Consider the following 13,433-nt stretch of genomic DNA (forward strand, 5'->3'; position numbering starts at 1 on the left):
GCGGGGTGCCGCCGAACCCCCCCGCCCCGCCGCATCCTCACCGCGCCCACGGGGGGCCTCGGCAGCCGGCAGCATGTCTGCTGTGCGCCGGAAGTTTGGGGACGAGTACCAGGTGGTGGGCCCAGCTCGCAGCGGCACCCGCAGAGAGCGCCAACGCTTCGTGGACAAGAACGGCCGCTGCAACGTACAGCACGGGAACCTGGGTGGCGAGAGCAGCCGCTACCTCTCCGACCTCTTCACCACGCTGGTGGACCTCAAGTGGCGCTGGAACCTGCTCATATTCCTGCTGACCTACACAGTCGCCTGGCTGGTCATGGCCTCAATGTGGTGGGGCATCGCCTACCTGCGAGGTGACCTGCACCAGGTGCATGATGACACCTACAGTCCATGTGTGGCCAATGTGTACAACTTCCCCTCCGCCTTCCTCTTCTTCATAGAGACCGAGGCCACCATTGGCTACGGGCACCGCTACATTACCGAGCGCTGCCCTGAGGGCATCGTGCTCTTCCTCTTCCAGTCACTGCTGGGCTCCATCGTCGATGCGTTCCTCATCGGCTGCATGTTCATCAAGATGTCCCAGCCCAAGAAGCGAGCTGAGACCCTCATGTTCAGCCGTGCTGCAGTCGTCTCGCAGCGGGATGGCAAGCTCTGCCTCATGTTCCGTGTTGGCAACCTCCGCAACAGCCACATGGTGTCTGCCCAGATCCGCTGCAAGCTGATCAAGGTGAGGCCTGGTGTGACAGCGGGCGGGATGGGGTGCCCGCATTGCAGTGGGCAACGTGGGCACAGTGCAGGCCAAGTGCAACCACGTGCCCATACTGCAGGTAGCATGGGGCTTCCCCTGTGCAGCCCCTGCTGCTGTCTGCTGGTGGGCTGTGCCTTGCCCCAGGGGCAGCTGCCCTGTCCCTTGTTATGTGAGCGAGAGGACATGGCTGGGGTGGTGTGAAGGGCTTCGGAAAAAATTTGCTGTGGCTGCCCATAGTGGGAGCCATGAAAGAACCAAGCAGGCATAAGGGAAAAGGCAGTCTCATCAGAGAGCTCCCAGGGGCATTCCAGTGGATTCTGAGGCTGGCAGGAAGCCAGCTTGGTCAGGAAAAGTGGATGTGTCGGGATACAGGATAGCTGCAGGGAGGGATACTAAGGCATGCCCCTTAGCAGGTGACGGCTGGGAATAAGAAATTGATTATACCTGTTTTGTGGTGGCATTAAATGAGGACAAAGATCAACCTTGACCTCCTCTTCCCCTTGGAGAAACTTGCACAGCTTTAACTTGCCCCACAGTTCCAGCCAGTAGCCTCCCAGCATTTCAGAGGGATTGTGCAGGTGCTTTAGTGGAAAGGCCCATTGATTGTCACCAATATCTATTTTGATTGTCACCAATATCTATTTATTAATCACTGACAATGGTCAGCGTAATTCAGAATGCCAGAAAACTGGAATTCAAAGGAGATCATAACCAAAAAAATAAAGAAATACTCTGGAGACAGTAGAGTTTGGCAGGCACTGAAGTCCGGAAGAGACATCGGGCAGTAGAATGGAAAGAAAACACTGTGCGGCATGCCGAGGTGAAGCAACATAGCAGCTACGTCTTGTCACGGGAGCACGCTTGATGGGGAGCATCAGAAGCTGCATCCCAGTGATGACGTTAATTTCAGAATATCATATTTGAATGTCGCAAATGTCCTATATTCTCCATGGTAATCCTCTCTTTGGAGCAATTGTTTGGCCATTTTAATAATCTGCAGAAATAGGCATGATACAGTAGGTGACAGGACAATGGTAAATGTGAAAGGCTGTTTTCCTTCTGTTCCGTGCAGAACGCTTGACCGAGCTGTTAATTTTTCTTGCCGCAGAACACCATTTAAAATGGAGAATCTGCTAAGATTCAAAAAGAGGTTGGATATATATATGGGAACAAGCTGTCAGGAGTTACAATGGAGCAATTTTTGTAGGAATTGGAAAGCCATGATTTTTGTTGATCTCTAACTATTAAAAATTAGCAGAAAGCCTCCTCTAAAGTATTTAATTCTGTCCATCATCCAAGACAGAATGCAAGTCAAAGTGGAATAAAAGTGGTGTCGCAGTTGTGTTTTTACAGTGACAGTAATTTGCTATAAACTTCTTTTGAAATAAGACACTGAACACACAACCTGGTGCGCTTTCTGCTGATAATTCTATTGCTACACAATGCTGGTATGCAGATGATTGGGACAGAAAACACAAGGACATTTGATGGACCTGCTTGACCGATTCGTCTTATGGTAGCTGTTTCATAGACAAGACAATGAATCAGTGAGTAATACTTGATTTCTTTCGAACGATCATCATGCCCATGACTTGTCTTCAAGCTGCTTTGCGACCTTTGGCAAATATAAGCAATGGACACAGGAAAGTTTAAAAGTGAATGTTTGTGTACTAGTTGCCCCCTCAGCCCTCATTACAAGGCGTGGTATTAGTTCCCATGTCTTTCTGTAAATCCTCCTCAGTTCGTTGAGGTGCCCCTTGAACTGGACACACCGTTCCAGCAGTCATAGCGGCTGTTCCGGCAGCGTGTGAATTTACGTCAGCTGCTTTGAAGTAGCTTTGAGTGTCCTGTAAACTGATGGTGAATGTGCCAGAACTCGCTTACCATTTATCTTTAGCGAGTTCTGCCTTTTTGTGGTTTGTGCTCTTTCCGCTGTGCTTCATGCAGTGCTGTTGACAGCTGATCTTGCTACATTTCTCCTGCACCCAACTAGATAGCTAGAATTTTTTTTACTTGTGTCACAGTGAAAGAATGTGAAGAAATATGTCTTATCACACTTTTGTACTTGAGATAGGAGCCATATTTAGTAGTGAACATAGTGTTTCAGTGGAGCCCCGAGGATTTACATTTGTAAAGAAAGTACACCAATCTAAGTCTGTCTGAATGGCATTTACTGAAAGTGTGATATATGCCCTAGAATATTCACTAGATTACAGTGGTGCCACCACACTGTGCTGGCTTTTTTTTTTTTTTTGTCCAGGGGACTGCCCAGCAGCACGGCATAGTGATGTCATGGAAAAATCTGGGGCCCTTTTTGGACTGAGTTGTGGGGAGTTTGGAAAACAGAGTTACAAGACTAAGTGTGCATGTTTCAGCAAAAACTTTTCCAGAAACCCGAGCCTTTCTAATTTACATTGAGTGCTCTAGAAGCAGGAAGAAGCAAACTCCTGGGGCAAGAAATAGAAAGAACTTGGTTGGAACTAGCTGCTGAAAATGTGCAGTTCCAGGTCCTGGCCTTTTCAGCGTCACAGTGAACTGTATTTTTCTGCCTGTTAATTCCTGGACCTCACTAGTACACCTGAGTGATCTGGAGATAGCAGCAGCAACCAGCATCTACCATATGGCGATCAGTATTCATTTTTTTTAAATTAGTTGCGATACCTACATTTACCTTCTGTTGATGGGACTACATATGTCACTGATAAACATGCTAGGGTTGGTGTGTAAAGTGGTCTGTAAAGTGTTTCAGCTAGTAGTGTAGCACATTTTGATTCAGAAAGCTGAGGAATGTAAAATCATCATAGCCTGTTTTCAACATGTGCTAAGCAATAGTTTTAAAAATAGAATTGTGAAGCACAGTAGCCATAGAGCCAGTGCGCTTTGGCTTATGACCAGCAGGCACTTATTCTTTGAGCTGTATCTAATTCAAATTCAAGCAAACAAAATTGTAACAGAAAGTTTGCAGATGGCAGATCACAGGCATTGAAAATAAGTAAGAAGACCCATTATATTGTGATCTCAATAACTCGATAAGCAGGGCACGTGCAGAAAGTGGAAACAATATGTTTTTTAATATCACAGAATCATTTGGATTGGAAGGGACCTCGGGAGGTCTCTAGTCCAACCTCCTGCTCAAAGCGTGGGGAGCTAGGAGGTCAGACCAGGTTGCTCTGGGCTTTTTCCAATCTGGTTTTGGAAACCTGTAAGGACAAAGACTGCACAGTTTTGCTGGGCAAGCTCTTCCACTGCTTAACTGTCCTCATGATGGAAAAGTTTTTCTTCAATCCAGTCTGAACTTCTCTTGTTTCAGCTTACGCCTGTTGTCTCTTGCTTCTGCTGTGCACTGCTGTGAAGAGCCTGGCTCCATCTTCTTGATTACCTTCCTCTTAGGTTTTGAAAGGTTGCTGTTAGATCCCCCTCTACGCCTTCTCTTCTCCGGTCTGAACAAGCTCAGCTCACTCAGGTCATATTTACAGCTTGGGGCAACTAGACTATATTAAAAAGTAGCAGTCATCCTGGGAATTATCTAAGCTAGAGCTCCAGGTATAGCGTCACTACCAAAAAACCATGCAATTCTTTAACAGCTGTGTCAAAGTAACAAGTTCATATTATTTCAGTAATGTAATATATAATAAATATTCTTGCAAGCTGCTAGTTTAATGATGGGGCAGAAGCACAGATAGGTGAGATCAGGGTTTTTCCCTTCAAATACCAGAACTGAAAATACCGTAGTACTGTATGGCAAATTAGCACGTACCAGTTTAGCATTTTCTAGATTCCTGAGTTTCTCTACAACGTACTCCAATATTAAGCTCAATGGTCGTCTGTCTTTTGCATCCCGCATTTTCTACTCCAATGCTTAATTAGTCTACTTGGGTATCAAAGCATAATTATGTGAGTTCTTTAAACGAGTGAACTGAAAGAGGGTTAATAATAATAAAACTGCATTGTGTCTGGTTAAAGAAGGACGTGCGTAAACAACAGGGTTTAGAAAAGCGCTGAGAATGAGTAAAGGATAGGAGCGAAGACTCGAAGGGCATAAAATACTTGGTCAGACACAAAAACAGACCAAGTGATGATGCAATGGAGTCTGCCAAGTAATAAGAAACAAAGCAAAGATCCAGTGGCAGAAAGTTAAAGGTGGAAAAATCCGGACACAGAAGGAGTCTTTTTTTTCTTAGCTGCGAGGCAATTAACCTTCAGAGCAACGCATCTAGACCTTTGGATTCTCCATCTCTGGCCACATTTAAAATGAAAGCTGGGGCATTTCTAAGTAATTGTGCCCTTGTTCAAGCATGTATTAATCTGCGGAATTTATTTGGCTCTGTGTTATGCAGGTGGTCAAAGTAAAGAATCACAAGTGTTCCTTCCAAACTTACTGCTGACAGTTTATAGTCCTCTGAGTAAAGCTATATATATGCAACAAAGGTCGCTGGCTAGAAGTCTTAACATATTAGGGCTATTAAGCTATCTTCATTCAGGTTAATTTTTTTTATGTAACAAATTAGTTTCTTTCAAAAATTCTCAATCCCCTGCATAAATCAGTCCTGTATGTAAGATACCAAATACCTCAAACACAACCTTTTGCTTTCTCCCAGATCTGTTACCTCTAATCATCCTCGCTGGATTTGTTTACTATTGAGTGGATTTGATCGAAGACTCTTCCACAGAGAAAAATGGTTTGTAGATGAAACAGTTCTTAAGTCATTCAGGCAGCAGTTTGTGCAAATATGCACATCTTTGTCTAGGTAATTGCATTTGATAAAACTTTGGGAAAATTTGAGGTTTAGATGTTGGTTCATACAGCTCACATTGAGCCTTGTTACCTTGGAGCAAAGATCGTATGTTGCCAGCCAATTTGTGGACCCGCTGAAAGAACAGTAGCCAGGCAACAAAAGCAGTGGCGTAGCCTGCAGCTTAGTTCTGCAGGTTCCCTCAGGAAAAAAGAAAGGATGTTTTTGCAGTAGTTTGATTACACCTTTGCATACAACTGAGACTGTCACGATTGCTACGTAGTAGTGGTTTTGATCGCTTTTATTTTATAGCACTGTCTTTTACCTTTCAAAGCACAAATAATCCGTGAGAATGCTTTTACAAGCAATCAGCTGATATTTTCCCTGTCCTCATCGGTAGCGGTGAAACTGAGTCTTGTGTAAGGGAAAACTTGGTTATTTAGATGGGAAGATTTTTTTTTTCCCCTCAGCAGAAAAACGGATACATAGCATGTAAATGAAATAATGCATTGTATTTAATAAGGAGCTGTACTCTACCAGCTACCTAACTGGTTATGTAATCACCAGTAAATACCAGGCAGTTAAAAATTCAGCATTTTTAACATACAAGTGAAGCGGAGAGACAATCTGAAGGTATACTAGTTGCTTAGGGATTTTTTTTAAAGACAGAAACTTTCTTAAAAGAATACCAATCAGATCTAAGTCAACAGCAAAACTGCTAGCTTCAGCTCGCTCTCAGGACTAACGGATGGAGTTTCCAAGCAATGGAGCCAATACATTTGTCAATACCAATGCAACACAGTTAAAACTATTTAGTAACTACGGAATAATCTATCATTTATAATCAATAGTCGGCTTCTTAAAGAGTTAAGTGCTTTCTAATCAAGCAATAAGCAGAAAGGATTTTAAATAGGATTTTAAATAGGCTCTGCAAAGCTTTTAATTTTAATGGGCAGTTTCTACCAGAGACCTTTAAAGCAATCAGCTGAGGAGCTGCCTGGCCAACTGATGCAATTTTTAGTTATACTTTGAATACCAGGAAAATTTGTGGGGAACACTACGGGGTGGGGGGAAGCTATCATATCGGTATTTTTATTGGACCCGTGAAATGACATGAATAAAAACGGGGCACTTAGCTTAATAATGATCATAAGTTCATTATTAAGATCAACATACAGTAGGTGGTACATGCAAATTGGCAAGGGATGATAGCATCATTAATATCGATTCAGATGGTTTTGTGGAAATGTCACTTACCAGACCTACTGTACAATTACTATGATGCTTACCTTTAAGTTAGCACATCACAGTGTCTGCCAAACAAAAATTAGTGACGTATAAAAATGACGAAACATGAATTCAGGCAATGGATTAAAATGTGCCTGGCTTGTAGATTTTGTTTTCATTAACGGGAACTTTTGCCGCAGGATGTTCATGGCGAACATCCGTTATAAGGCCTGTAGTGTGGTACCTGATGTCTTTGTCAAAATACCTCTCTCTCTCTCTCTCTCTCTCTCTCTCTCATAGTAAAGTTTGTAGATGATGATGAGATCTAGTGGCATGATAAGAAAAATCAAAATTGGTCATATATAGTAGCCTTATAGTATTTAGCATTACTTATATCTCCGTTATGAAGACCCCAGACCTAATATGTAGATGATAATGTCATGAAAGAGGCAGGTTTAAACTTCATTGCATTGCTTTTCATGTTTTGCCTCACACGGTGATTACTAAATCATCTTTTCATCTTTAGTCCCGACAGACACCGGAGGGAGAATTTCTGCCGCTAGACCAGTGTGAACTGGATGTTGGATTTGGAACTGGAGCTGACCAGCTGTTTTTAGTTTCCCCATTAACTATCTGTCATGAAATTAACTCAAAGAGCCCCTTTTTTTGTCTCTCACAAAGATCACTAAGAAGCGAGCAATTTGAAATAGTTGTTATCCTTGAAGGAATCGTTGAGACTACCGGTAAGTTTTAGAATAATATGCGTGCTCTAATTTTTAGCGTGTGTTTTCAGTCCTGATATTTTTAGCAAGGCAGCTGTTAATCCTTTCAGGATGCTAATCCTGGATGCTCCAGAATATCCTGCCATATGCTACAGAGCTTCAGTGGCCTTTAACAGCCAATAGGAGACTTCCCTTCCTCATAGGGCTCTGCATTACCGATGCCCAAAGTGGCCAATACATCCAAGAAGAGATGCACCCTGCCACTCTGAGTATGGCATGTAGAGGAGTACAACACCCTTATGAGACTCCTGTTTTAAGGACCACCACTCTGAAAGAACGTTGAACTTTAAAAGTTGGCAGTGCTGCAAAATCACTTTCAGCCTAGCTTTCATTAAATTGAATGCGAAATAACAAATCCAGTTTTACAGTACAAATACAGACCACATAGTTGCAAAGATTGTAGGAACACGTGGTTATCGGCAAACGTGAGCCGGGCTTTCGGGTTTTTTAACTTTTTTTTTTTTTTTTTCAAATTCTGATATGGCATTGTCCAGATGGCAGCTGACTTTGTGGCCTTGTCTTTTGAGGACTTAATTCTTTTACGAATCCTGTGACAATGCACTGCGGTTACATAAGAAGCTCTGCGTTGGGGATCCATGTGTACTGTTAAAGTCCAAATAATTCAGTAGGTTCATTGATATTCTGATCTTCCTCTCCCTTCTTTTAAGGATTTGTTAAACTTTGGTTAATCAAGGAGCATTTTCATCCTTCTTTCAACAAGATTACCGGTTGCCCGGTTCCTGCCTTAGAAACAGTAATCTCCTTTTGACGCAGCCAAGTGCAGTCATCTCATGCCGGACAGGAAACAGAACTGACTGATTACTATCCACATGCTGGGCTGAGCCCTAAACAAATGCACAATCCACCGGGGCAGAACACTCTTTCACGTCGAGTGTGGGAGTCTTTAGATCCCCACAGAAGCCTCTTCTCATCCCTCAACTGAACCATGTATCTTAGATAAGCATGCATTCATAACCGCACTTAATGAAATTACCTAACTGGATATCGCAAGGGAAACATTTTACGCTTGTCTGAGAATTAATGTAGCAGTAACCGGAGAGCAAATCAGAGTTTGGGCTTACTGACTGCTAATTCTGCCTCTGAAGAGTACCATGACAGGAAGTCTTAAAGTTCTACTCACCTGGGATATTTGTATTAATTATAATCAGCACGGTTGTGCTGAGATTGTAACAGATTTGTTGGCTTGGTTAGAACACATTTTAGCTGTCAATTCACACGTGTAAATACTGCCAATGATGCATGTTTGCACTAAGCGGCACAAATTCTTCTACAAGCTTTACAGCGGTACCTATGTCTTAGCATGGAAGACAGCTGCAGTGTCTCTGCACAGCTTTTGTCTTGACATGCTATTTGGAGAAAAGGTAGCCTAGCCTATAGAAGGAATGGAAGATTAAATTTTTCATTTAGCTTTGGCTCTCCCCAGCACGATCTTTGCCAGAGAATTCTGTAAGCCTCTGCCAAGCAACAGTTCTTTCTCCCAAGGTAACTTCCAAGAAACAGTATTACATACAAACTATAAGATTGTTGTTGCTAGCAAGCTAATACTGTCTTAATTTTATGTTTTGCTTTTATCAAAAGCTGTTTGCTTGGTATGAGTCTGCAATATTTAATCCAATATTTGCATAAAAATCTAGTCAATCAATTGGAGGCACTCCATTGACTGTCAGGAGATTGACTAGCAACAATCACTCCATTTTATAATGTATAAATTTGTTAGCTTACAGGCTCCAATTGATTTTTATCTGTCAGCCTTACCTTGTATTTTTTGTTCCATATGCCGGTCTACTTGCTCACATTAGAATGTCATGCTCTTGTCTCTATTTGCATAGGAATGACGTGTCAAGCTAGGACCTCGTATACAGAAGATGAAGTTCTCTGGGGTCACAGATTCCTCCCAGTAATGTCCCTAGAAGATGGCTTTTTCCGTGTCGATTATTCTCAGTTCCATGCTACGTTTGAAGTCCCCACTCCTCCTTACAGTGTTAAAGAGCAAGAAGAAAACCTGTCCCTGTCACCTCCTTTGAATAGTCCCGTCGATAATGACAAAACCAGAAGAGAACAGGTTTGTTCACTTGACTGTATTGATGTTGCAGGAGAGAAGAACAAGCTCCCTTTTAAACTCCAGAAGATTAGCTCGAGAATGGAAGACCTTCCAAGAAGAGCTCTGAGAATGAGTTCCAGTAACACAGAGAAGACTTGCAGTACCAGCGATCTCTTGAAAATTCAAGAAATAAGTCCCATCTCTGACGGTGAAGACAGTGATGACAGGATACAGCTGAAAGCCTTAAAAATAAACACCGAGGCTTTGACTGAGTCTACCGGCGATCTCGAGTTACAGAAGAACCCTCCAAGTATGTGCGCTCTAGAGATGAAATTGGAAGATGTTTTTCCTGCCAAACTTCGAAAAATGAACTCTGATTGCTTCTCTTAAGAGCAGAAGCAACAGGAGTTGTTGCTGATAAACTGCATTCGAGACTGCTGACCTGAAAGAGTTGTCTTACAGTAAAGTCATAATTTGGTTTTGCCACTTTCAGGAATAACGATCCTTTTTGTATAATTGTTCTGTACAGATCCAACTTAGGTAGCATAATAGGACTTTGAGTGGAGTAAGGTTAGAGTGTTGTGCCAAAGAGATTGCTGCCCTAATGATGTTTATCTCATGCTCGTTGCAAATCTACATTGTCTTCCATATATGCAGATGCTTTTTCACAAAGCAAGGTCCAGATCCTTAGTTGCAGAGTGAAATGTTCAGAGATCAAGCCAAAAAAGGGTGTAAAACCAGCTGAAACACAATTTTGTGCAGCTCAGATCTTGGGCTGTTCCTGATGTACAGTACAGCAGAACACTGGAAGAATCTGTGGCGCTGCTCGGTTGTAGTCCAGTTCTCTCAGTGACCCCATTGGAAGGTGGCCTTCCTGTGCAGCCTAGTGGCATGCATCCTTCTTTCTCAATGATTGCGGCATGCCAGCTCCGTGCTCCCAGAATCTCGTTCATTGTCATTCAGGTAAGGGAAGTGGTTTGCGATAGCCATTTGTGTCATTTGACTCGCACAAGCTCTCATAAACACGAGAATCATTTATCCTGTCCAAAATTAGATCCCAGCATTCGATCAGGTGGATCACGTTGAATTTTAATAACCGTATCACCACTCACTGTGAAGAGAACTTGAGGTCGGTAGCTCAACTTAGTGGTATGTTTCATACCTCAACTTAATGAAATTTTAGTTTGGAGACTCCTCGTAAGTAAATAAAAGCAAAGTGCTAGATAATGCTCAGTCGTTGCAGGAATGGACAATAGTATGTACACATCTCGGAGTTTTACTAATGAATGATGAGGGTCTTTGATACTGCTTTTTTTTTTTTTGTTACATTTGCCTTCTCCGTTTATGTATGATTCTCAATAATTTTGTAGGTTTGACATTTATAATATTATGCAATTTATTGCAGGGTAGAACTCTGTTTTAACATAAATATATTAAGATACTGAAAGAAAAGGAAGCATAGGTCTGTAACATGTTCAGTGTGCAGCCGAGAGAGGGCTTTCTCGTTTTTGAGCATAATGGAGCATCCTCTCAAAGTGCTTCTGCTAATAATGGTGATTTACTTTCAATTGCTGCATGAATATTTTAGATCATCCCTGGAATAGGGCAACCTTATGTGTAGAAATGACCAAAAAGATGTCAGTGAAGATTTACACAGAAGTGTTGGTATTTTGGTATGCAGTATCTTTAAAGTGTCATACAGCTTTTTCTAAGTGACTGGCCTTGAACAAGAGAGAAAAATGCTCTCCTGGTTTTAAAACAAATCTTGCATAACTGAAACTACTATTTGCCTTACTGATCATGAGGAAATGGCAAGAACTAGACTTTGACTTCCTTAGATTTCCTGGGGTTCTACATTTCAGAATAATCGCATTACTATTCAGCTGTTCTGCTGTCCATCTCAATCTGTGAGGTCTTTTTTTTTCCAGTTGGTAGTGAGCAAGCACAATCAGAACTTGCTATTTTGTAAAACGCGATGTTCAGTAGCTCAGCATATAGGGTGCTTATCACTAGCAGAGCACTCCCCAACAGAAGGATCAAATTCTGCTCTTGTTACATGGACAGAATTCAGTCAAATTTAAGAGGGGTTGCTGTGGCCATATCAATCGGCAATGCATGCCTCGATGACTAAAACGGAGAGGTAAAGTGATATATCCAAGCCAGGGATGGCTTGGCTTGCATAAATCGCTGTTTTTTGCTTTTGATCTCCTGCCTACGGTCTGAAACTGGAAGATGGTATTTTGCACAGGGGTAGGATTTGCTTCTTGTTGTTCTTGTTCGTTTTCAACATGAATTTCAACATTATATACGTGCTGAAATCTGTATTTTCATTTATTAAATGTATTAGTATGGGATATTTAGATGACGGCATGAAGTCTCGATGGATGATGACTCTCCCCACTATTCAGAACAGCCAGAATTAGTATAAAATAAAATTACATCCACTTAGGGTCTCAAGCATTCTTGCAAGTCAGTCAGCTCAGAGTGCATTTCTAATAGACACAGAAACAATGGGCAGAAGTACCCTGTATCTGCTTTTCCAAATAGTTACGTGAAAGGCTGTTCCACGCATGTTATGCAACTGTCAGACATGTAAGTATTCTGTGCTGTGCATTCTGGAGGATGGTCCTAAGCTATTTTCAGTTTTCCCAGTTCGGGGCTGCTCCTATAGCTGCAGAGTAGATTTAGTCGTGGCCTCCCGAGACTTTCCTGTAGACCCGACTTGGCGCTAAGCAGAATCTTCACGTTCTAAATGTATTATATGAGAGCTTGCAAGTCGTATGGTGGTTTTCTGCGATGCCCACTGTGACAAAAATAATTGTCAAAGTACTTCTGGGAACCCTATGGCAACTCTGTTCCTACTGCACAAAGCAGAAAGATGTCTTCCTGAGACACGGCTGCAGCACGCATCTCTCATAACGCTATTACTCCTCCAGGAGTGTATTTGCTCTGGAAGAGAGTAAGGATGAAGGAGGAGGAAAGCAAACTCTTACAAGCAAAATGACACAACAGCGTACCCAGAGATACAGGAGGGCAAGGAGGAAGAACGTAGCCAGCTTTGCGTGGCCCCAGGAGGACACCAAGGGGCCCCTAGCAACTGCAGAGCTACGTGTGACCAAGGGGTCACCGGTGCTGCCACCAGCAGGTCGCGTCAGGGGGCGAGTCAGGCCCCGAATTGGACACCGGGTGGGAGCAAACCGTCCCCCAGCTCCGGGATCACACGGGACTGACCAAGCAGGAGCAGGGAGCGGTACGTGCCCTCACTTTCCCGGCAGGCGGCCTAGCTCTGAGCCCGCTCTACGGCTACAAAGGCAACCCCGCAGCCGGGGGCTCAGGTGGAACGTGCCACGGCAGCACAGCAAGCGTCGGGGGATGCCTACCGGCGGGGACGGCCAGCTGAGACACACACGCGCATGTTGGCTGCCCGCCAGCTGCCACCTGATATTCAGTGCTGGGCTCTGCAGGCGGACAAGATCATGACAAAAACTTTCCGCTGTGCCACCCAGCATTCAGTTCTGTGCTCTGATCCGAGGTCTCAGTTTGACGCTGTGCAGGCACGACGCACCGTGCCAGACCGGTGAGGTGGCAAGGAGCCAAGAGGTGTGAAATGTGCATCGGAGGCTCAAAGCCCCAGAGCAGACTTGCTCCCGGGACTTGTTATGTGCATGGCCGAATAAACACTCGCCGTCTCCTTTGCCCTCACGGCTGCGTTTGCATTTCCTTTGCACCGGGTGAGGGGCCGTGATGGAGCCCAGAGGAGGAGGTGACATACTGTGGGGGTCGGTCGATGGCCCCCTGTTCCTGCTAGGCTCCAGCTGTGGGCTGTGGGGCTGGAGGAGCCCCAGGTGCGGGCAGTGAGGCTGATGGCGACGGCCCCTCCCTGT

At 43.7% G+C, this 13,433-nt stretch overlaps 1 protein-coding gene across 3 annotated transcripts; it reads left to right on the forward strand.

Annotated features, from left to right (window-relative positions):
• The first annotated feature begins 73 nt into the window (after positions 1-73).
• Positions 74-11,901, forward strand: LOC103902052 (G protein-activated inward rectifier potassium channel 1). Of its 3 annotated transcripts, XR_657769.1 has the most exons (4): positions 74-724; positions 2,135-2,292; positions 5,344-5,424; positions 7,232-7,314. XR_657769.1 is itself a non-coding variant. In XM_009283058.1 (3 exons), the coding sequence occupies exons 1-3, from the start codon at positions 74-76 to the stop codon at positions 9,937-9,939; spliced, it is 1,470 nt and encodes a 489-aa protein (XP_009281333.1). In that variant the 3' UTR covers positions 9,940-11,901. The 3 variants fall into 3 exon arrangements, 1 of the variants encoding a protein (XP_009281333.1); XR_657770.1 differs by lacking the exon at positions 5,344-5,424 and having other exon boundaries at positions 7,232-7,290; XM_009283058.1 differs by lacking the exons at positions 2,135-2,292; positions 5,344-5,424 and adding an exon at positions 9,338-11,901 and having other exon boundaries at positions 7,232-7,448.
• Positions 11,902-13,433: the final 1,532 nt, after the last annotated feature.

Source organism: Aptenodytes forsteri, unplaced genomic scaffold (genome assembly GCF_000699145.1).
Source record: "Aptenodytes forsteri isolate BGI_AS27 unplaced genomic scaffold, ASM69914v1 Scaffold492, whole genome shotgun sequence".
NCBI classification, from domain to species: domain Eukaryota; kingdom Metazoa; phylum Chordata; class Aves; order Sphenisciformes; family Spheniscidae; genus Aptenodytes; species Aptenodytes forsteri.